This window comes from Trichomycterus rosablanca, chromosome 25 (assembly GCF_030014385.1).
Source record: "Trichomycterus rosablanca isolate fTriRos1 chromosome 25, fTriRos1.hap1, whole genome shotgun sequence".
NCBI classification, from domain to species: domain Eukaryota; kingdom Metazoa; phylum Chordata; class Actinopteri; order Siluriformes; family Trichomycteridae; genus Trichomycterus; species Trichomycterus rosablanca.
The window spans coordinates 3,598,106-3,622,487 of record NC_086012.1 but is presented as its reverse complement, the minus strand read 5'-3'; the positions used below and the strand labels follow the sequence as shown (position 1 = coordinate 3,622,487).

The following is a 24,382-nucleotide window of genomic DNA, read 5'->3' as shown; positions in this document are numbered from 1 at the left end:
AACTTACAGGCATCAATGTGGCATCAAAGATACGACAGTTGGAAGTCTAAGCATTTCTGTCCTTGCAACTTAACTTGACCTGTAAGATGTTCATGCAGTGGTTAGAACAGTGGCCTGCGATGGGCCCCAGTGCCCCTGTAGTTACACCACTGGGTTAGAATGTCAATGGCAATGAATTCAACAATAAACAGTAACCTATATTGACAATTGTATGGAAAGATCAGTATTGGAGGGGGTGAGTTTGCTTACTTTTGTGAGAACTGCAATGACACAGGTAATCAATGTGTAATAAAATAACTACATCCATTATTTGCATTCTTTTTGTCCAAAGAAGTTTTACATTGCACTGCAGATACCACATCTGCTTTCTTACGCATTAGTCAATGCATTAGTCAAGGCATTAGTCAAGGCAACCGCTGCCTTTGGTTGAGGAATGTTTACAAAACCTGTTAAATGAGCCAGTTAACCAGTTAAACCAACGATAAGAAAAAAGGCTCTTTTGCAAGAGCACAGAACATTGTAAGATCATGGTAGATGCAGAAATGATAAAGGCATCCATCAAATGTGGCTTAGACTGAATAAAACGTCATTTTTTAATCAGAAAATGTGCACAAAACTGTAAGGACACATCAGTACATGTGGCGCCGTGGCTTAGTTGGTTAAAGCGCCTGTCTAGTAAACAGGAGATCCTGGGTTCCAATCCCAGCGGTGCCTTGACTAATGTGTAAGAAAGCAGATATGGTATCTGCAGTGCAGTGCAACACTTCTTTGGAAGCAAATAATGGATGTAGTTTTCTTATTACTCATTGATTACCTGTGTCATTGCAGTTCTCACAAATGCACGCAAACTCACCCCCTCCAATATTGATCTTTCCATGCAACTGTCAATACAGGCTACTGTTTATTGTTGAATTCATTGCCATTGACATTCTAACCACTGCATGAACATCTTACAGCTGAAATAAGTTGCAAGGACAAAAATTTTTAGACTTTTGGCTCCCATCCTTTCAAGGCGTACCTGGCAAGAGTAAAAAAAAACTTTCGTATCCCCTTTTGATGCCACATTGATGCCTGTATAAGATTGTTTTCACATTCTTACTAGGAAAACGCCTCATAAATTTAGAAAAGAACACTTTGGGTGCTAAATGTGCATCAGACTGGGCCAGTGATAGCTCAGTGGTTAAGGTACTAGACTAGTAAACAGAAGGTTGCCGGATGCCACCACCAAGTTGCCACTGTTGGGTCCCTGAGCAAGGCCCTTAACCCTCAATTGCTCATCGTGTTCAGCTCATTGTGTAAGTCGCTTTGGATAAAAGCGTCTGCTAAATGCTGAAAACGTAAATGTAATGTAATCAGACTGCATACCAATAGCAGAATAAACAAGCTGTCCTCACACTGACAAGCCAGACCCCCCATACAATAACTCAAGACACCCCCCCCCCCCCTTTCTTCCCCAGCACTGGACTCTACATTTCATTACACACATATGTATATATTTACATATAGAATATATAATGTTTTATCATATGGTTGTAATTATCATACTGCTGTATAATAGTAATTGCATTTCATTGTTATTTATATAATATTTCTATTAAGTTCTATTTTTATTTTATTTACTCTATTTACTGTACTTACACTGTACTGGAACTGCTGTAACACTCGAATGTCCCCTATGGGAATCAATAAAGGAATCTTATCTTAATGTTAAGGCAAACCATGTTAATGCATTCCTTTTTAAGATTTGGGAAAGAGGCTATAACTAAGGCGCTGTGGCTTAGTTGGTTAAAGAGCCTGTCTAGTAAACAGGAGATCCTGGGTTCGAATCCCAGCAGTGCCTTTGTTGCTAAATGTTTATAAATATAAAGTCACATCAGCATGACAAACAGTCAAACAAGAAATAAATGTGCAGAAAACTGTTCTATATTGCCTCACAGGTTCTTTGGAAGTATCATAGATGCAGTAAAGAAAAGGGCATCACATGTGGCACCGTATTTTAGCTGGTCAAAAAGAAAGCAGATAGTAGAACGCATGCGCTTTTCTTACACCCTAATCCACTAATCACTGTCCACTAATCACAGGTCTGTTCAGCTTTAATAATAAAGAAAAAGCCTTGAGAAAAGAGTGTCCAGATAATTGCGGGGAAACCGTAACAAACGCGGCGCTGTGGCTTAGTTGGTTAAAGCGCCTGTCTAGTAAACAGGAGATCCTGGGTTCGAATCCCAGCAGTGCCTTTAGGTGCTACAATGTAGAGATAATCCACTTGCTTCTTTACACCATGTGCACTGGTTTAAACGAACAGAATAAGTAAGCTGTAGTAGAGGTGCATTTGAATGTACTTTACCCTTCTCATTGTAATTCTATTTAACTTTCTCATTGCAAATCTAACGTTCTTTTCAATGTCTTTCTAGCTCAAGTGAAGTTTGGCATAGAAGACTGAAATAAATTTGTAACTATGAAACTCTATGAAACAGAGTGCCATGACTTGTATGGTTAAAGTGCCTGCCTAGTAAACAGGAGATCCTGGGTTTGAATCCCAGTGGTGCCTTGAATGCTGCTTAAGAAGCCAGTCTATTGGCTTAATTTCTGCAGTGCAATGTGAAAATACTATTATAAAATTAAAACAAACACTACATGCAGTTAATTACACTGTGCTGACTTTGAAGTTATACTAATAAGGTTGCAGGCACCACTTGATGCCACATTAATGCCTGTGCTTTTGCTTTGCAGTTCTCACAAAAGTCAGCAAACTCACCTCCTGGTGCAATACAGACCAACAATACTATGTCATGTCAACAGGTAAAAGTTGCAATAAGAAAACACATGCAGAACACTGTCCCCTATTGTCTTATAGCTTTCATGCAATCATGTGTAAGAGTAGCTTAGTTTCTTAAAACACCGGTCTAGCAAACAGACAATTGTGTGCTATATATTAAGGCAAACCACATGTTCCTTTTTGGGAGCACAACATGAGCACCATTTTAAATGAACAGAATAAGTAAGCTATAGTTGATGTACCTCAGGAGATCCTGAGTTCCAAGTTTATTGTTGCCTTTAGTTTCTTTTATGAAAAACAGCATTATAACCCCTGGCAAAATCTTGAGTCACATTTAAAACTTTATTATTTTACTTAACCTCGTTTAAATATGGATTTGTTTTTGTTTTGAATAGGTTTGTGTATTTAAAACAAAGTATCCACAGCCCATGGAAACTGTGCCTTAAAACAAAAGTATTTGGCTATGAGATGTGTTCTCATATAGCATGTGCTAGCATCATGGGTACACCAAAATAGAGAAACATACTGGGTTTGCGATTCACTTTTGATAATCGTGTAATTATTCAACACTTGAGATTCATGTCTCAGTGTTTTCTAGTCCAATTACCTAAAGAATAACAAAGATTTGGGATTTAGGTTGTTGGAACTCAATGAAAAATGGTAAAGAAATGCTGTTTGCTCACTACTGCCAGAGACAGGACCTGAATACATGCATAATTAACAGCTACAGGTCAGGATAAATGTGCTCATCAATGCTAGTGGTTAAGTATTAGTCTAGGCCTATTATGAAATAGTTTTAATTAATATAAATTTCCAAACCAGCCAAACAAAGACAACTGAAGAGAGGAAATAAAACACAGAAACTGGTATGGTTTCAATATTTATTTCATCAAGAAACTTAGCCTGTAGTCTATGGTCAACAGGTTAAGTACATCTAATTCCAATGTTTTTACCCCGCCCCTTGAAACCACATGTCCGCTAACGAGGAACGCTGCACATACACCCTATGTCCAACAGAAGGTTATGACCACATATAGTAATCCATCTCTACAGTGTTTTGAATTTTTACAACTTAAAGAAAAAAAAGAAATATAAAAGAATTTAGAAGGGAATACGGACGATCGGATGTACTCAAGAACAGCACTTTTGTTCATGCATCTTTTTTTTTTGTTGTTGACTTTTTGTGCTCTAGAATAAAAGGCACCGCACAAGTCTGCGAGACACCAGAGACTTGAGGGAGCTGGAACATCACGCCATGAAAACATTTTTCTCCCGATAATAAACACCCCAAAATAAGAGGCAGGTTATTTATTTCAAATCATTGAAACTACGGTGAAGAATCTTACACCTCTAATGTGGCCTGACATTATGACTATCTACATTTACATACATATATATAAAAAAATCCAAGATTGTATTTGTATTATGCATATAGTTTGAGGGTACAGAGAAAATCTGCATCCGTTATGCTCTGTACTTAAATGTGTGGGTGCAAAACAACGTTTAGAATCAGTCTGCTGATCAGATATGTTCTACAGGCGATGAGGGATAGACAAAACATTTAAATATAGAAGTTTACTAATAAAAAGAAAATTAAAGATGTTACATAGTGTACACATTGCGAACAGAAATAACGTCCTAAACTATGCTGCCCTTCTGTACATTGTATTGTTTTTTTGTTTGTTTTTGGGGTAATAGGTACATATAGTTAGTTGATACTCTTAACTGCCATATGAAAGTTTGAAAGCTTAAAGATGCGGCCAGTATTAGCTTTAAGAAAGAAAAATAAAAGAATAAAAGACAAAGCCATGCAGAAGAGTATTACATAGGTGAAGGTGACTGCAATTTTTTTTCAAAAAGCTAAAATTACAGTGGTACTTGTATTGGGTTGTGTGGAGTAACTACACAGGCCTACACAAGCAATGAAAATCTAATCTGAAAATAAAACAAAACATAAAACACTGGATACTAAAAGCAAATCTCAAAGCTGCAGAGCACAACTGTTAACATAACGCCCCACTATACTTCTGCCAACAGCTTAGTCCAGTGTCTTTTAAAAATAAGAAGAAGAAAAACAAATTAACCCCAGACATCTTAATTTGAAATCATTCCTGTTCAAATTATTTTTCAAATCAAATCAGCCTTTTCTTCCAGACCGTTTACTTCTTCACTGCCTTTTGATTTTCTTTTTGTTAGTTATTTCGCATCAATGCTCCTCAGTATTTCAATGACTCTTCATGCGTCCACATTCAGCCCTGCCTTACACACACTCCAGTCACACGCGTTCACGCAACCATTCGTCCGATTATTTAGCGCACACACAGCACAATAGACGGACGACGTGTGCCAAAAGAGATTCCGGAGATAAGCTCTGCTTCCTCGGCCCCGGGTCCACACATTCATACCCAAAACATCCCACTCACACACAGCTTTCACAGCATGGCCCATTGTGGTGGGAGGTGGCCACATGGGGTGAGAATTCTCGCTGCCCAGTTCAACCTTTTTTTTGTTTTAATATTCTTGTTCAGAGATTTGATCGGTTTTCTTTTGCATCCAATTGCTAGGTTGCACCGTCGTTTCACCCAGTGGTTTGACATTGTTTTGTAGTCATTTGGTAGACACATTCAGACGTGTGTGTGACGTTTCGCGAAATGTTCTCTGAACACATTCAGTGTAGATGGTCGTGTTTTTGCAACATTTAGTAGCCCACTCACTCTCACTCGCACCCACTCGCCATCACAAACTTCATTTGGACTGGATTCACCCCAGCATGCCAAACAAAATCCACACAATTTCTCTTGGATTAGATGCAGCCATGGATCCCATGAGCCAAGCACAATGGATCTAATTTCTCACACTCGCGCGCTTCTCTTTCTCTCTCTCTCTCTCTCTCTCTCTTTCTCTCCTAATTATTTTTTTAATATGTTAAACAGAGTGCTGCATCGCAAACAAATCTCCGGATTTCACGCCACTCTTCTAGAACTGGAATCCCTCTGCTGGTACGTTAGCTGACGAATTGAAGCCGTATGTTCCGCCTTGGATGGCCTCAGGAACCAGATTTGTGTCCTCATCGATCTGAAAGGAAATGTAAAGGACATCTCAATTAGCCAACATGTTGCATGTTAAAAGATATTGTAGCTTGTAGAAGCAATAAGAAAATATATATAATGCAGTTCTAGGTGCTTGAGTGGAGCAGCAGTGAAATCAGGCTAGCCCAATACCGTTGAGATCTGAAGTTCAGTCTTAGCAGTGCTGTCGGCCAGCTGAGTGTCTAAACAGACATGACTGGTTATGTCTGAGGCAGAGCTGGCTAAACAGTCTAGCTCCGTCAGTCCCAGTGCCGGTCCAAAGCCCGGATATAATAAGGAGGGTTGCGCCAGAAATGGCATTTGGCACAAAAATTGGGACCAGAATGATTCGCTGTGATCCAACCAGTATTATGAAGGTTTATCAGAGCAGAACTTACATCATCAGACGAGAAGAACTGATCAATGATTTCATAAGCCAGTTTGTAGATGTCTTCATTCTCATGATTCTGCAGCTGTTCAATTTTTTCCAAACCTAAGAATAGGAGAAGGAAAATGTTTACACAAACAGTTGTATAACAAACATGTTGCATTAGTAATTTCGGATGGCATGTAATGCATTGTTTTAATATTCCATGAGATTGTATCTCTTAGATTGGAAGATAACAGAATCCCAGCTGATTCTGCAATCACGTGTAGTTCAGATGCTACTATACGAGCTTTAGTATAACATACAAGGTGAATGATGCAATAACCTGCAGGGCTGATGCCATAGTTTGGGTTTTTTGTTACATTGGATTATATATATATATTACAAACATATATAAATTGTGTGATAGATATGCACTGCATTTTACTAAACTGGCTCTATAGTAGTTTTTTGACCTGCATGCTGAGTTTATCAGATGTTTATTATTAAGGTCTAGACTGGGATGCAAAGCTGCATCCTGCAATAAATCAAATTAGATTACAGAAAACTCCAACCTGTTCCCAGAACTTTAGTACAAAATTACTACTAGTACCACACGCATGAAGCATAAGTCCTGTTAAACAACAAAACAATTTCGATTCAATTCATGAGAGATTAAATTCCACATAAGACAGGTATTTACAACAGGTGAGGGTTCATTGGGTTTTTGTACCCTGTATTGAGGAAATAATTAATTTCTTACCAGAACATTCCTCAATCAGGTTAGCGATGGTTTCTGACTCATCATCAGCCATCTTCAGAATATTGCTCAGTCCATCCAGGACTACCTGCACCACCTGAGCATCTTTTACCGTCAGGAGGTTGCAGAAAGGAGGAATGACCTGCTGCTGGATGAGGTATGCAACCTAAAAAAATAAATCGGTGTATTAGTACAGCTTAACACCATCCTTCTCTAAAGCCATGGAATAAAAACAACTGGGGATTGTAAGTTCTAAAGATGGGGAAGTTGCTGGATCATCTTACCTGATCTTTCCTGCCACTGATCGTGAGGTTGCTGATTGCCCAGGCTGCCTCTTTCTGAGTGCCGAAATCTCCCTGCAACGACATTGTGCTGATTAGACAGAACTTCATTGCTACCATTTACATCTCAAAGCTAATCTGACCCATAATGCATTAGTTATTCCGAATTGGTGCTAGCATAACAGTTTATTTATTAACAAAATCCAATATTAATTCATGGAAACCAAGTGATGGTTCAAAAAATACCTTGTCGAGCAAGTGGATGATCATGGGCACCAGATTGGCATCGATGACCGCCTGGACCTGCTGCTGGTTCCCGGCTGTGATGTTGGACAAGAACCACACTGCCTCCTGTAAGTGGCATACCAATGAGTTTAACCAATAACAGCGGTGCACAAAAACTGTGCATTATTCCTCTACACAGGCGTAATGCCTATGACTGAGAAAACTGTGTTGGATCAGACTCCAGGGAAACGTGGAAGGTTCCACAGACCCTGGTGGAGACAGTGGCACTAAAAAAAGCTGTGGACGGGGGCGATTCTGAGGCTTTAATCATCAGCTTAGTCACAAAAAAGCCTCTATATAAGTGACTGGCCTCAGATGCACTCCTTTTTCTCCACTGACTTGGTGGTCTTTAGGACCCCGTATCCACAAGCTGGACAAACACACATGCGCGCACACACACACACCCAGCTAATTAACACTATCACCCACACAAAGTTCTAAATCTATCTAATGTAACTAAACTTTCTTCCTTGTAGATGGTCCTCCAGGATGTCTTCCAGCATTTCCTACGCCTAGAATACTCTATGCAGGACAAACATTTACACATCAAGCATACAAATGCCAAGTCTCCAGTATCATCATACACAACACTATTAGCTTCAGTCATTTAGTGGCCACAAAACTGGCATAGCAGGGTACAGAGTACAATACAGACTGTTTAAGTTTAATCAAATGTCACTTATATTAATTGTAATGTGTGTACCTTGTTAATTTTCTCCTTGGGGTGTGAGAGCAGAGAAGGGAAGTGACTCAGAGCGTCACAATTCAGCACAACCTGTGTTTGTTCGTCCGTCCCGGTCACGATGTTTCCCACTGCACGCAGCGCAGCAGTCTGCAAGAAGTATAAATAACCTTATTAAATGTTTTGCACATCTAAATATGGATTTAAACTGAATTTTCCCACTTTTGACACATCTATGGGTTAGCCTTGACTATCGCACAACAGCCACCAATCTAAGCATTGTGTGGACCAGGATAACAAAGGAGATGCTTTTCCGAACTAAAAACTTATATTGGTGATAAAACATTCATATAATTTTACATTTAGTATCCAAGCATGCTGTCTGTGCAGTGCATTGTGTCTTACCTGCACTTTGACCTCCTGGTGGCTAAGAAGGGGCACCAGGTGAGGAACGATGCCAGAGTCTATGACCATCTGGATTTGCTCGTTTCCAGCATCAGTCAGGTAGGACAGCGCCCATACAGTGTCCACAAGGATCTGCGTAATTACAACACACAGCCTAACTCACTCACAGAACCACACAACACACAGATTTGGCTTAATTATGGCTCATCAAAACATAGACGTGAGAAGTTGGCATGACTGGAAAATAAAGGTTGTTGTCCAATTATTTCCATTATTTAATTTAAGCACTTTTGAAAGCAATGCATATGTAAACATTCTGCTATGTACTTCTTCTTTATATTAAAACCCCACAATTTCTTAAATGTTATGCCACACGAGAGACAACAATGGAATTTTATTACGGTATTAAGTAAGATAGGTGCAGTACTGATGTCACTATTTCTAGAAAATAAGCCCACTACCACCGAGCCATCGGCTGGTCGGGCATCTACACAGACATGATTCGCTGTGTGTGTGTTTTGGGGAAAAAAAAAACTGGGGTGGCCGAACAGCCAAGCAACCGTTACATAATACCATTAGTATTGCAGTTTAAACAAATAACAATAACAGAATTATACGTTTTAGGGCAGAGCGTGTATTACACTAGGTAGCTCAGTGCTATCACTAAACCCCTGTGTTTAATAAGTTTGTTAACACTTTTTAGACGCCTGTGTTATAACAGGCTAAAATGCTTATTATGTTTCATTATTGTGCTTTCTGAAAGACCTGCTTATAAAATATGGTAGGGTCACTGATATGATAGCTTTTTATTATAATCAATAAGCTATTTTAAACACCATAAAATAAATATCAACACACTGACTATTATTGCAGGTATTATATCTATTACAATATTTAGAAACTTATCTGAACTTACATTGACATCTGTGTGGTGAATCAGTACACACAAGGCTGGCAGAATCTATAAGAACAAGGAAGAAAATATCATGAGTAAACTTGGCCATAGCCAGGTAGCAGCAGATCCTTTTTCAAACCAGTTTAATCCTATTCAATTACTCACCTACAAAATACCCTATTGTTTAAAATCCAGCTAAACATTTAAAGTACTGTACATGAAGGAAAATGAACCAAGAACACAAACCTCCTGGATGGTCTCCATGGGAGGAGGAGGGTCCTTGTGGCGGCACAGGTTAACCATGACCCAGGTGACATTCCGCAAGAAGGTGATGGGAATAGAGGGGCTGATGAAGGACAGCAGGGGCTTGACCACACCAAGGCTGATTACGTAGTCTCTGCACTGTGGACCATCACCTAAAAACAAAACAACAAATCAACTCCCTGCTAGTCAATGTGATTGCAAAAATCAAGTGCATGATTTACACCCCCCATTGGTCTCATTTTACACATATGGGGTGTGTTCGAAAAGCTAGGGAGCCGTCTACATAGGCAGCATTTGACGTCATCCTGTGCGCGCTCCCGAGAAGGAGGCTGTTCGAAATCCTAGATGACTTAAAATCCTCACTTCTGAGACATCTTCATATTTCAATGTTATTTTGGCTCAAGAACGAGTGAGCATCGGAAGCGTCCTCAGTGATCAAGGCAACAGCGTTCATTGCGGGTCGGCTCTCACAGAAAAATAAACATTGCTGACGGGTCGGAGAAACGAATGGAGTTATTTTTAAACGTAAATAAAATATTACTGATTTTTAACTTGTATAAACTTGTGCCGAGTGTTTTTATTTGCAAGTTCGAGCTTGTCAGGAAATGTAACCGTTATCGGTACATGAAGGGAGATGTTATATTGACGTTAGCGTCAGCGCTGTGCTACCTCAGTTCATTGTTTTTAATGGCAAGATGCTAAACGCGATGGAAGCGCTATCTAAGTAGTGCGTTCGAATAACCTGACTTATAAGTCATTGACTTACTAGAATCCTCTCTACTGAGGCAGCTGCCTATGTAGACAGTAAGACAGCAAGGCAGCTCCCTAGGTTTTCGAACACACCCATGGTGTTGCACAACTACATGATGCAGTACTTTAACATGTTAACTAAAAACAATATGTACAAGAGATTACAATCCTTTCTCCCAAACTGTGTTACCAGTACTAGAATCTGAGTAAGGTGGACAGATTGTGACCGAGACACTTACCAATGATATTGCCCAAAGCCCAAACAGCTTGCTCGCATACATTCTGGTGGGGAGAGTGAAGCAGCCTTAGGAACAGTGGAACGGCATCTGCATGTACACACACACACACACACACACACACACACACACGTACACACTATGACTCAGATATTTCTGTCCAGCACACTGATGACTCATATCAGGCTCCCGTTGTGGTGAGTGTGCAGTCTAAGTTATAAAGTGCAGCTCACACTAAAGCTGTCAGTGATTAAATGGTGTAAAGAAACATGAGCATTTACACAGGACTCCTGTAACCCAAACTGCCAAACAAGGGCACCTTAATCACCCACTTGCTTTGATTTTTAACAGCAAACAAACATTAATTTAACTGCAGAAGGACTTTCAATTTAAATGCACAAGTACGAAGATGAAAATGATAGCACGCTTACTTGACTGCACCACCGCTTGAGTTTGCTCAGAGGTCCCTGAAGCGATGTTGGTCAAAGCCCAGGCCGCCTCAAATTGCAGCGACGGACTTTGATAAAAATAAAAAGAAGGCAAAATATGAAATTATTGGAACATACATCAATAAAAAAAAAAAACCGATAACAATCATTTTAAAAACATGATCTTACTTATCATCTCTATCCAGGCAGTGCACAAGAATAGGTAGAATACCAGACTTTATCAAATCATCTATTGGAGGGTTGCGATCACTTGATAGCAGTTTCCTATAAAGGAAGCGCAATAATTAGAAATAAATCTGAGTAAGATCCAGTGCATCACAATAATATGAAAAAACTTATTAACTTAGAAATGCAAACAGGAATATAAAGTCCAACATCATATTTAAAGTCACCTGAGTAGATCAGGTGACTTTGACATTACTAAACAACTCTAACAAGCAAAATGGAATGTATAGAGCGTCAAGCAGCATGCCAACAGCTATCGGGCACTTTTATCAGGTGGAACTTACCTGGCAGCCTGTACTGCACTTAGCTGAATGCCCTGGTTATCACTGGTCGCGTTCTGAAACAAGATGTAACACAGGCTGCGTTAGGAGAATGGTATTATATTATTATTAAGAGGTACAGTATAATGATTGATATTTTTCTTACAAGTGAGATAAGTACTGGTGTTAAGCACTATTATTTTATATAGTTCCATGAAGTTAGCGATCTAATTTCTGAGTATACAGGTAATTATACTGACATGCCAAGCCATGCACACACGGCTCTGTCCTAAATGTTATTCTAATTTCTAGATAATACTACAGTCAACAACAGCCTTTGTTTAATCATTCAAAATAGCAAAAGACCTCCTTACCTGTACGATTGCTTCCAATGAGGTGTTTTGCTAAAAATAAAGCAAAAACAGTAAGTTACACTAGAATATCATTAACAGATCAAGAAAAAAATTACTGTTCTACTTTTAGTACATGTTCACATGCAATTTTTAATTAAGAGACAGGAGATTTTAATTAGCTGCTACCGTTTTGAAATCTCCATCAACATCAGAGTCGTCACAGATGTCCTCATGCGGCACGTTTCTTCTCTTCAGGAGGTGTTCATCTCTTTTATTCTAAAACACCATCATACAAAACCAGTTTAGGGCAAAGTCACTTTCCTTTGTATAGATTTAAGAACATCCTAACCCAGTGATAGCTAGATATTAGGAATACTCATGGTTAACTGGTTATCTGATAGTCATTGTTTAACTAATGCTGTCGGTTAAACAGCTCATTAAAATTCACAGTGGGAGTTCAGATTGCTGATTCGATACTTAAGCTCACCCACCCTTATTATGCAAGAGCCAGGTAGGTGTTCAAACCCACATGCCCTTCCTGATACAACCCTTCTTATTTTACACAGGCTTGGAACTTGCACAGATAACACTGACAAGTGCATTTCCCAATGTCTAGGATGTCTGACCACCCCCCACATCCCTTCAGACATGGCTAATTATGTCTGTTTGGATGCCATACCGGCCAGCAGAACAGCTAAGATTCGAACTCTCGATCTCAGCATTAGTGGGCAAAGTGTAGTGTACCCCTGTGTGACCCATTTATGCACCTGATTATTTAACAGTCACCAAGTGTTGAAACAAAAGAATGAGGATTACCTTTCTCAGTTCAACCACCACCTCTGTGCGCTGTCTTCTCATAGTCTGTGATAAAGAAAAATAAAGAAAGCAAACAATGTAAAAACAACATACACATCACAATACAAGCATATTACAAAAGATGGGTTTTAAATTTGGGGATGATTAGGCAAAAATCATTTGCAAGCAGCTGTTTCTGTCAGTGAGGAAGAGGAGATTTAAAAATGAGCATAATAAATATTTCCACTGTGTGCACCCTGTTGTAAATGCAACCCAGATGCAAAATGAACATTCTGCTGTTTTACTGGCCAAACATTAATTTCTGTGATTTGTGGAGCATCTGTTAGCAAACACGCAGATCTCTGTAATGAGTCACAACTAGAAGTCACTACTTTGATGCTGCTCAGGCTCAGCGCTCACCAGCGAATGCTAGACACTACACACGCACCAGACTGCCTCTACATCAATAAATTTCTCATCTTTAATACTTAATATAATAGTTTACAAGGAAAACTGGACTGGAAAATCTGATTTTTTTTTCTGCTGAGCTGTCTGGACTTAGAGAAGCCTCATTTACTTATCCATTTAACTGCTTATTACACTTCAGGGAAGAAAAAAATAAAACAAAAGCCTCACAAAACCTTGTAATCAGAATTGCTAATTGGAGTTTCACCACCAGCTCTCATGCATACAGTTATAGAGCAGTTAACAGTTCTGCCCCCTCATCCATATAGTAAACAAGGTGCAGTTTTATCATCATTTACCACTGATAGCCATGTTGTTTTATTTGTTACAGCTGTATAGGAATTGGGAATGGATGATGTTCCCAAACACTCAGTAACACTGATTTTGTGCTTCCAATAATTGAACGATTTTATACAATTCAGGGGGACTAATGCAAAATAAATGAGAACCCAGAAAGGAGGCCAGAAGCTCACTAGGGTTGAGAAAAAAAAAAAAAAAAACTTAGATTGAAACACTGTATTAACTTCAAGCTACCTCCGTGGTCTAATCAAACCCCGCTCTGTACCACGCAACCTCCGAGCCACTAGTCTCGCTCGACTTGAGCATCCACCCAGGACTAAAGGAAGACAAGCATCAAGGCTCTTCTCTGTTCTAGCACCCAAGTGGTGGAACGAACTTCCTCTGTCTGTCCGAACATCTGAGTCTCTTGCTGTCTTTAAAAAATGATTAAAAACCCACCTTTTTACTAAGCACTTAAGCTGACTTGTACTTATTTACTAACATTTTTGTTCCATTTAAAAAAATTTAAAAAACCCCACTTGACTGTTGTTTACTAAAACTTGAGAAATGAAATGTGTACTATGGAAGCGCTTCTGTAAGTCGCTCTGGATAAGAGCGTCTGCTAAGTGCAGAAATTGTAAATGTTAACTTGATTGATGTCTATGTTGACTTAGAAAAGGTTATTGCAGAACTTGTATGTTAACAATCTAGTGCTGTTTGTAATGAAGACAATTCACAAACATTTACAATAATTACACAGACTGTTCTAATAAAAAACATTACTCGCTTGATTTGCTGGTTTTAGAAAGATTACACATAATTAAGGCCATTTAGGTTAAAATAATGTGAAAGACAATTACATTTAAACATAAATTAATCTATATATTGTATAACTTGTGCCTATAACTAATGAGTGAACACACACATTCCTTGTCTTTTAGAATAAGAATTAAAAGTACATAAGTGTTTTCTTGCTCAAAAACCATTGCCAAGTCTACACTGAAGAAAATTCAGACTGGTTTAACTTTTAGTTGGTAGTTGAGTGAGTGTAAATCTGAGACTAAGGCGGACAGCCAGGGTGTGATGCCACAGTCTACAAATAGAACAGCAACCAAACAGAAATCAAATAAATTAAAGACAATTATATAGTCTGTAAATACTTAAGGATCACGTATAAGCAGATTAAAATGCACTATGAGGAGGATTTTTAAATTCATCGCTACTGAACGGTTAAGATTTGCTGACGCTAAAAAGCTATCTGTTATTATTAACAGTGTTCCGCACAGCGCTACACACAGCGAATATTGGACTTTAATTCGACCGGTTGAAAAGAAAGTCAAGACAATTGTCCTGTTTTACGTCTTTACAAAAGAGAGAAGATTAAAATCACCATACGTTAGTTGCGCAACATCGCCCACCATTAGCATTGGGTAGCGTTAGCTAATATATTAGCGGTAGAACAGGTTCGAACAAGTAAAGATTATTATACACACTAACTATAACCAAAATTCCATCAAATCAATTAGTTCACATGTTGGCTAGAATATTTGAGTAAGGTTCTACCATGCAGGGCAGCTTTTGTAGTGCCAACTGTGGTAGCTAAGATACAAAGCCGTTACTAGCACGTTTGCTAACCAGTTGCTAACAACTTAGCAACCCAGCTACTGAATCAGCTCTTTTCATTTTAAGTAATTTTCGATACTGAACGTAATTTATCGGCAGTCGGAACTAAATGTGCTCTGTTTAGCGTAATAACAGTCTAGCTGTTACTAGAATAAGAGAAAATTTCGCTAGCTGTTAGCTGGCGTTAGCTTAAGTACTCTAGGCCAGAAAAATGCGGATGTGAGCCGACTCGCGCACTAGCGTACTAAATAGTGCGTACTACACTAGTCCTCCAAAAACCCGGTCCGAACTGTTTTTACATACTGCTTAGTATGCAAGTACGCGGGTTAGAAGTTGAAATGCTAGTTGGTGAGCGAAGACACGAAAAACAACTAGAATAACGCCGTGAAGAGGCTTTAATTTGATTTAAACCTTTTGGTTAGTTTATGAAATTTATAATTACACTGTTGTTCGTATAAAAAAAGTAAATTATTTGCTTATATTAAGAGCACGACTGTGCAGTTAAATTGTACACATTAAGCGCAATTTAAGCTGCATACTAACGCACTACATAGTGTACTAGTCATTGTGCACTAATTTAACATGCTGTTATAGTGTGCATAATTAAAAAAAAAAAGTACGCCACTAAGAAGTACATTTATTTTCCATTTAATACATAAATCGGCTGAATTTGTGTGAAAATGCTTTTAAGCTGTAGGATCTCCGAGTTTAATTCTATACGGATTCTTTGCAGTTCAACTAAAAACTAAAAATACCGCGTACTAGCATACTAAGTAGTATGTTAAACAATTAAATGCGTACTATTTTAAGACACTATCTAGTGCTGTTTCGGATCCACATCGCGCCGGGCCGGGAGGGAAGGGCACACCGTTAGCCACCGTGCTAACTAGCATAAATACTTTACGTGAGTCAGTCGGTCTTTAAATCAAGCTGTTTAACTTAGTAAGTTAGTACAGTTTATAATATTCAGGCACATAAACAAGTTAGTCTAAAATCAGCACACATCCTGAGGTAGTCTGCTGTAAGATCGATGGTTATTTGTAAACGACGTCACAGCGAGTGTGTGTCTTTACCTCCAAATCGCGACCTTTGTTCTTGAAATTCTTCAGCCTCTGGTTGTCCAGCTTCTCGTTGTCGTTCATGTTTGCGAAAATGCCGGCGTTGATTCAAACAAAACTACAGAGATTTCTTAATAACTGGCTCTTTAATGCAGCCCTTTAGCTAGCTAACTACCGCACTCTTTTTTCGGCTAGCAAGTAAGAGAGGCTCGCGTTGCATGCCGGGAATGCCGGTGGTGTGGGTGCAGTCTACTCTTTGAGCTGCGTTCTGTTACACTCCTACTATTTCCCCTCACTTCGGCTTAGTCCTAAATCTCTCCTTACACGTCGGTTAGTGCACTCGTAGTGAGGGTAAAAGCTGTTATTTTACATCCTTTGTAGTGCGCCTAGAAAGGAAGTACAAGCTCGATTTGCATCCACACTTTATCTAAAGGGGAAATCCCCAAGAAAATAGGGAGGCCCCGTTGAAGGGCCGGCTGGAACACTTTTAATATATATATATATATGGCGACTAGGGCCCACTTTTTCTTTCAGAACAGCCTTGACCTGGTGCTGCCATTTTTCTGCTGCTATACACTTTGAGCTTCTGCTATATTTTAAAATCATGCACTTTAGATCCACATAAAGCTGCTGTAGTTCTTGTGCAATACTTGTGAATGTAAATGTAAATATTTAAAATAACATATCTTAGTTATTATTTTTTTAATACTTATTTTTTTATATCTTAAGTTTTATTTTATACTTAAAATAGTTATTTGTTATTCATATTTCATTATGTTACACACACCGAGGCCTAAGTAACTGCATATCGTTCTAATCATGTACATGGATTTGAATGACAATAAAGCTGAGTCTGAGTCTTAATTCTTAGGTAAATGTACAGATTTGTCAGCTGAAAATTTAGGTAGGTAGGTAGGTAGGTAGGTAGAGGTAGGTAGGTAGGTACTTATTATTTATCCCAAAGGAAATTATTCTTGAATTATTATTATTACAATTGAAATTGGAAAAACTGGAGGAAGAAGAGGAAGAGAAGCCTTAATTCTTAGGGAATTGCACAGATTTGTCGGCTGCACATTTATGCTGTAAATCTCCAGTTCCGTCACATCACAAATGTGCTCTGTTGGATTCAGGTCTGGTGACTAGAGAGGCCATTAAAGTACAGCGAACTCATAATCAAGTTCATAGTACCAGTTTGAAGTGGCTTGTGCTTTGTGACATGCTGCATTTTTGCTGGGAATAGCCACTATAAAATGGTAAATTGTGTCTAAATAAAAATATATTTTTTATTTACAGATAGATCGGTACTCAAACTGTGATGCATTGCGACAAATAAAACTTATTATAAGTTTAATTAATATACATATTTTATAATAAATATTTTGTCTCTAACGGAATAGCTGGAGGAAAAAAAAGATTTTATACTAAATACTTTATGCAACATTTATTTAGTAAAGGTCAATGGATAATGGAATGTCATAATTTTTTATAATACAGAAATAATTTAATTATTTACAACAGATTTAAATGTTTTAAAACATCAAATATTAAATGGCATTTGTCAAGCAAAATCCATAAGCCAAAAACAGAAGACATTGCTTTGAATATTCCATGTTTAGACATAAAATGGAGAACATAGAAAATAGAAGCTATTATTTCATACTGTGCTTAAATGATTTAACATAGTCTTTTAGGGATATGATGTCCAGGAGGTTGTCGCTGTGTTTGAAGCTGCCAACTTAAAGTTCTTATGTTAAAAGTCTAGTTAAAACAATTCTTTCCGCAGTTTTTTTCTAGCCTTGCCGTTTTAAGCAAGTAGATCATCCTGCGGAAGCATTCCTCCAGACCTGCTCCAGTTCTTGCCGAACACGGCTGGAGACACCAGTGTCTGTTGGCACAAATCTTATTTAAGTTTAAGACCTCTGCAATGTCTTCACAGCTCGCAGCCCCTGGCAAGTCCTGTTTGTTAGCGAGCACAATCAATGGAAGGCCTTTCAGACTTTCATTTCCCAAGATCCTCACCAGTTCCTTTTTGGCCTCCACTATTCGATTCTCATCCTTGCTATCAACCACAAAGACCAGACCAGCTGTGTCATCGTAGTAATGCTTCCAGTGTGTCCTCATCTGATGCTGCCCTCCTACGTCCCAGACGGTCAGCAAACAGTGCTGGTCTTTGGTCTCCAACGTCTCCACATTAAAGCCCACCGTGGGAACGGTCACCACAGACTCGTTGTATTTTAGCTTGTACAGCAGGGTGGACTTGCCAGATCCATCAAGGCCGAGCATTAGAATCCGAGCCTCTGATGGGCCTTTAGAGGGATGCAGTCCCATTGTTTTTAAGGTCGATTCCAAGGCTTCTGGACGTGCAATGAAGAAATAGTTTCAGCTACCAACTTTTAGCATGAAGGCTAAAGAAACCAGTCTAAAGAAACTACAATATGCAGTCCACCAACTCTCGTCTTTACTGTAGAACTTCAGTCACTTCGTCTGTGTGCTCTGGATTACTTGTCTGCTCCAGCACTAAAGTGAAATGCTTCTTATACTTGGAGGAAGAATCCATCTTCTTTCAAAAAAGGAAAGGGTCAAATCCCAGCACTGTGTTCATTCACACTGAGATTTCTCAGCTGTGACTTTAGTTACAATAAGTCGATGCCCCCTTACTGGTAGTGACACCGTTACTCTGAGGCAGCATGTGACTCATGTTACACCAGTCTGCTGTTGGCTGTAATCCCTGCAACTCTTTTTACAGCTGAGTGGATTCCCTTCACTGTTGTCACTAAACACTTTTAAGTGCTGGTACATATTGGGGTGATGAAGTCATCTGAATGCTGGCTGGCAGATATTTTTGTAAAATGATTCTGGGGTCTAAAAATGTTCATAGTTCCTTATTGTGGCATGAATGGAATTTAGAACAGCATTCCAGAAGATGACACACAACAGTACTATTGAAATCAAAAGTTCAGTTCTGTTGTAGGAAACATTTTTAGATGTTTATTCGTTCATTTATTTTTTTACACACTCCACACATTCAGTTACACCAAGATGCAATGTAGAGCAGGCAATTCACAATTCCGCTTGTTTTTGGGTAAAACGGACATACAGGTCTTTGTGCCAGTGACAAAAAGGACCAATTAAACTGTGAAAGGTGCCCATGGCATGGGTGACTTGCATATGTGTGAAGGTATCATTGACATAGAATTGGGATTTTTTGGGAGATATTTGCTGTCATGTATATTTTACTGGGAAGTCCATGGTAATTTCAGCAAGACAAGTTCAGGCCTTCATCTGCACATGTTAAAACAACATGGCTTTGTAGACACAGAGTATGCTTGACTTGCCTGCCTGCAGTCCATATAAGTATTCCATTTAAATTGTATGGTGCATTATGAGGATTAGAATAAGATATTACCAATCTCTGACTGCTGAACCGCTTGGGTCCTATATCAGGCAGGAATGGGCAAAAGTTCTGATTGCAAAGCTGTAACAGTTAGTGTCCTTAGTTCCCAAATGATTAAAAAGTGTAACTAATAGAAAAGGTGATATGACACTTTGACTTTTCCCACTCAGGGTCATTTGTTGTTGTATATCCTTTTTCTTTTCCAATACTGTTTTTAGTTTTTACTCTAGTTGTCTGTCATATATTCATTTTTAAAAATATGCAAAAATAAAACACAACAGAAAGAGGAAAATTATGTTATAGCACTAAATAGAATCAAGATGCATCTGGATATCAGGGCACCCTAAATTATAATCAAATCCAGTTTTGTGATGACTACTTGTGATGATTTGTACTTCTACAATACATCCATAAATATCCATAAATAACCACCAATACATAGTAGACCAAATTGAATTTTATCCTTGCAATTTTTATTGTGACATTTTCATATTTTTATTTTCTTTTAATTTACACAATAATCTTTGTACATGTTTAAAACCAATAAAATACAAATTCCACAAAAAAACATTCTATACTATACTGTATTTTGATGATACACAACCAAAATTACACATAAAATACTATTAACTTCTAAATCTAATCTGAAGTTAATGAACTAGATTTAGTTTTTTTTGTATATGATTGACAAGGTTAACAATGATCAATATGTACATTCAGTTTATTTTTCTGTCTCAAGAGACCTTAATATGCAAAATACTGTATTTACATTTAATGTGCATGACATTCTGAATATATTATATAATCAAAATGCTAAGAAAGGAAAGGTTTAGGAAGGTTTTGGTAAACAAATGAGTACATATCGAATATTAATTTGTTCATTTATCTTCATAAACTGATTTACTTTGTCCATGTTAAAAATTTTGGGTTGAAGGTGGTTTGATAGCAGCACAGTTGGTAAAATGGGTGCCACCAGACCTATGCTTTGGTCACTGTGTGTGTGACATGTGACACTGTTCTCACCATGTGTGTGTGGGTTTTATCTGGTTAGGCAACCCGATGTACTCTCGCATCCATGATGGCTGAAAGTTGGGAACACACAGACAGGGCACCAGCTGAACACCCAGGACAGGATGCCAATGCATCTCACCTACACTAATGACTTTTTCACTTATAGCAGCCAATACACATTTAGCATTTTTTTTTTATATAGGGGAAAACAATGTAACCAAATCTAAAATCTATTAACTCAGTAACTGCTTCCTTCTGTCACATACATGCTCCAAAAATGTGTGGAAAACCTTTCCAGATGAGCAGACGCTGTGATCGCTCCAAGACGGGGCAACTCCATATTAATAGCCGTGGTTTTAAATTTGGATGTCCAACAAGGTTATGGTCAGGTGTCCATGTACTTTTGGCCGCTTCCATTTCCCTGTATTATGATCAAAAGGTCAAACAAGCAAACTAATGATTCATTCTAGAGCTGGATGTATTAGCACTATAGTCATGTTTACCCACTAAACCAACCAACATTCAGATGAACCAAAAACTATTGTTTTGTTGATGTAGAACAATGTTGTTTGACTTCAAACTGTAGACATGTCCAAACATGGTAAACCTAAATGTTTCAAGTATAAATAAAAAACAATGGTCAGTATAGATGACATGGATTTAGACCAGCATTGTACACATAATGGTGAATCCTACTGAGAGTTGTGTGTGTATATTTGAACTTTTACATTCTCCAGCACCTCATCACGGTGACACACAGAAGTTATTTAATTAGCTTAATTATCTACATAACTGGACATTCTGTGGCTGAAAAGATCAAAAAAGACAAAAGAGATGACATGGCTGCACATTATTTGCCATTATTGTAAAAAGAAACAGTCCTGAAAGTCTTGAAATGTATTGTTAGGCATCCTTAAACTTATGCACATGTTAATCCAAACTGAAAAATATTATCAGTTCAAATATACTATTTGTACAAATACAAATATACATGCATGTGTATGTATATTTGTATGCATAAGAATAATATATTAATCCCAATATGTACAGTGAATGGAAAACAAGTATTTAACCACTTTTGTTTTTGTTTTTAACGTACTTCCAGCTTTACACTCTTAATGTCAAGGATGTTGTGTTTGGGAACAATTTAGTAGACCCCCATTGAAAACGTCTTTGCATAAAAAGCACATATATGCACGTCTAAAATGTACACATATGCATTCAGACAGATCAGAACACTTGTCAGATGGAACAAAAGTATTCAGTGTACAACTCCAGAAACACCATAAACATACATGCAGAGACGTATAGAGGGGGTAGTATCATCATATGGGGCTGCTTCTCTGCAAATACTACTGGGGAGAGAGGAATCATAAAGTAAGTAATGTTAGCCAAAACAGTAAATCTGGATGTTCCAAAAATACTCCGCTGTCTTAAAATAAAGGTAAATGTTTGTGCATGTCCTAGCTAATCTTCTTCCTTGAATAGAGGACTTTAAAATTGTGGGGCCACCTAATGTAATCCAGGGCTGATGGAAAACCTTTATTTGTCATTTATATGGATACACATGTACAGTACAGTGAAATGCTTTTTTAGCATATTACATAGGGTCAGTCATTGTACAGTAACCCTGGAGCCAGAGACAGGATTCAAACTTACAACCCTCCAGTTGATAACCTACAGCTCTACTCACTAGGCTACCACTGCCCCACTGAGTGAACATTCTAAAGCTTTGGCAATGGGATCTGGCCAAAACTAAATCACAACACTTTCTATCATTTTGAAGAAATAAATAGATATTGAGTGTACATTTTAATACGATGGATACACAGTAAGTATTTTAAATAACAAAAACAAAAGTGGTTAAACACCCATTAACTCCACTGTACATTATCAGTTCATATTGGCCGTGGCTCACTGCTCGGCTGTAGTGCCACTCTTTTTAAATTTAACCACCATGACGGTGATGTTGTCCGGACAGCCGCGGTAAAAGGCCTGCAACACAATGCTTTTGGCACCAAAGTGAGGCTCATCGAGGCGCTCGCGAATAAAACGCACTGCCTCCTCGTTACTGAAGGCATCCCACAGACCATCTGATGCCAGGATCATGAACTCAGGCTGCAGCTTGTCCAGGTCAAACGAGAGCACGTCAGGGTCCGGGATTACAACGTTTAGCTTCTTCAGTGGGTAGTCGCCCAGAGAGCGAGACATGGCCAGGATGCCCTGAACACGCCATGAGCCGTTGAAGCTGATGAAGCCACCTAGAAGCAAAAAGAATTAAATGTCAGTCACTTTTCATGTACAGGTAAAGCCAACAGTTTAAATACACTTGTAAAAAATACATAATGAGTGATTTGTGGATTTTCATACGAATAAGTGATTATAAAAAACTTTAATACTACAAAATAAGCTAAAAAAATATAGAGAGTGTGGAAAATTCTATAATGCTGTTTATCTTTGTACCCCAGCCTCAAAATTCCTCATTATGATGATGATCAATATTATTCAACTGGTGATTTCTTGTGCCGATAAAAACAGAACTAATTTGTGTTTATTGCAATTATTGGAAAACACAAGGAACTCATCTGGCTATCCAAAACACTATGTTTATCTGGATGCTTAAATATAATTCTAAAGCTTCTGGAACATAGGTACCACTGCCTACAATCTAACATTACACTGTTATGTCGCCATAAACTTGAAGGCTGCAGCCTAAAAAGGAAGTCTGCTTCAAATCCAGATGATATTTGCTGCAGATCACATGAGACACAAAAAAGCAGGAGCGGACGATTTTATAATTCAGTAATTCAGTTTTGATTCTTCTGCACACAGAACATCGTCCCAAGTAATTTAAGCATAAGTCAAATTAGCACTTGCTACCTTCCTATGATTTCCATTTTTGCCTGAATGCTGACCTTAGCTATGACTAAATATCTGCAGTTCTTTATTTTCATGGATCTTCATGGATGAGTTGTCACTAGAACAGCACTAGGGCTTTACAAATGTTTGTCATTTATATTCCAGGGCCAGTGATAGCTCAGTGGTTAAGGTACTGGACTAGTAAGCAGAAGGTTGCCGGTTCAAGCCCCGCCACCACCAAGTTGCCACTGTTGGGTCCCTGAGCAAGGCCCTTACCCCTCAATTGCTCATTGTGTAAGTCGCTTTGGATAAAAGCGTCTGCTAAATGCTGTAAATGTGTATTCACTATCTCTTATTTATTTCAACATCGTGCAATACCACCTTTCACCAGCAGGTGTAGACAAAGCACCATTACACAGATAATAGAAGGTCTCTCAGTGAAGGGTTCCAGCTCACCTGCTTTCTTGATTCTTTTGCGCTCTTTTAGCTGGTAGGGCTTGTGGTCATGTGACATTGGGATGGCATTACCATCTTTATCACACAACACTCCTCTGGAATCACCAACGTTGGCTACGGTCAGCTCCTTATCCGACAGCAGTGCCACCAAGCATGTTGTTCCTGGAAGAGAAAAGAGATTACAGTATACTGTACAGTATATAAGAGGGCAATAAAGGGCGTTTTGTCCACCAGCGGTGCTACTTGGGAATCAGTGCTATACTGGTACAAAAATAAACTATTACACTATGTACAAGTCTGGTGATCTTGTTCTGTGGGGTCAGTTTACTTTTTTACATTAGCCAGCATCATGGAAATAGTAGGCAAAATATTGTGCAATATTGACA

General features: G+C 38.5%; 3 protein-coding genes and 3 non-coding genes across 6 annotated transcripts in view; 3 read left to right on the top strand and 3 right to left on the bottom strand.

Moving 5' to 3' along the window:
* The first annotated feature begins 640 nt into the window (after positions 1-640).
* Positions 641-714, top strand: trnat-agu (transfer RNA threonine (anticodon AGU)). The gene has a single exon. It is a non-coding gene; the product is annotated as a tRNA-Thr (tRNA).
* Positions 715-1,766: 1,052 nt separating this feature from the next.
* trnat-agu (transfer RNA threonine (anticodon AGU)) lies at positions 1,767-1,840 on the top strand. The gene has a single exon. It is a non-coding gene; the product is annotated as a tRNA-Thr (tRNA).
* A 320-nt stretch (positions 1,841-2,160) lies between these two features.
* trnat-agu (transfer RNA threonine (anticodon AGU)) lies at positions 2,161-2,234 on the top strand. Its single transcript has one exon. It is a non-coding gene; the product is annotated as a tRNA-Thr (tRNA).
* Positions 2,235-3,643: 1,409 nt separating this feature from the next.
* Positions 3,644-16,512, bottom strand: kpna4 (karyopherin alpha 4 (importin alpha 3)). Its single transcript, XM_062987235.1, has 17 exons — positions 16,292-16,512; positions 12,873-12,917; positions 12,243-12,332; positions 12,078-12,107; positions 11,728-11,780; positions 11,387-11,482; positions 11,201-11,286; positions 10,773-10,859; positions 9,766-9,935; positions 9,541-9,585; positions 8,625-8,756; positions 8,241-8,369; positions 7,499-7,603; positions 7,256-7,327; positions 6,975-7,137; positions 6,243-6,337; positions 3,644-5,851 (listed from the first exon to the last, which is right to left on the bottom strand). The coding sequence occupies exons 1-17, from the start codon at positions 16,358-16,360 to the stop codon at positions 5,753-5,755; spliced, it is 1,566 nt and encodes a 521-aa protein (XP_062843305.1). The 5' UTR covers positions 16,361-16,512; the 3' UTR covers positions 3,644-5,752.
* A 1,319-nt stretch (positions 16,513-17,831) lies between these two features.
* On the bottom strand, positions 17,832-18,619 carry LOC134302378 (ADP-ribosylation factor-like protein 14). Its single transcript, XM_062987457.1, has 2 exons — positions 18,072-18,619; positions 17,832-17,992 (listed from the first exon to the last, which is right to left on the bottom strand). The coding sequence occupies exons 1-2, from the start codon at positions 18,602-18,604 to the stop codon at positions 17,926-17,928; spliced, it is 600 nt and encodes a 199-aa protein (XP_062843527.1). The 5' UTR covers positions 18,605-18,619; the 3' UTR covers positions 17,832-17,925.
* Positions 18,620-20,170: 1,551 nt separating this feature from the next.
* Positions 20,171-24,382, bottom strand: part of ppm1lb (protein phosphatase, Mg2+/Mn2+ dependent, 1Lb) — a 38,862-nt gene continuing 34,650 nt past the window's right edge. The window contains exons 3-4 of the mRNA XM_062987494.1: positions 23,997-24,158; positions 20,171-22,942 (exon numbers count right to left, since the gene is read on the bottom strand). Coding sequence (XP_062843564.1) covers positions 22,596-22,942; positions 23,997-24,158 — 509 coding nt within the window. The 3' untranslated portion in view covers positions 20,171-22,595. The remainder of the gene's footprint in view (positions 22,943-23,996; positions 24,159-24,382) is intronic.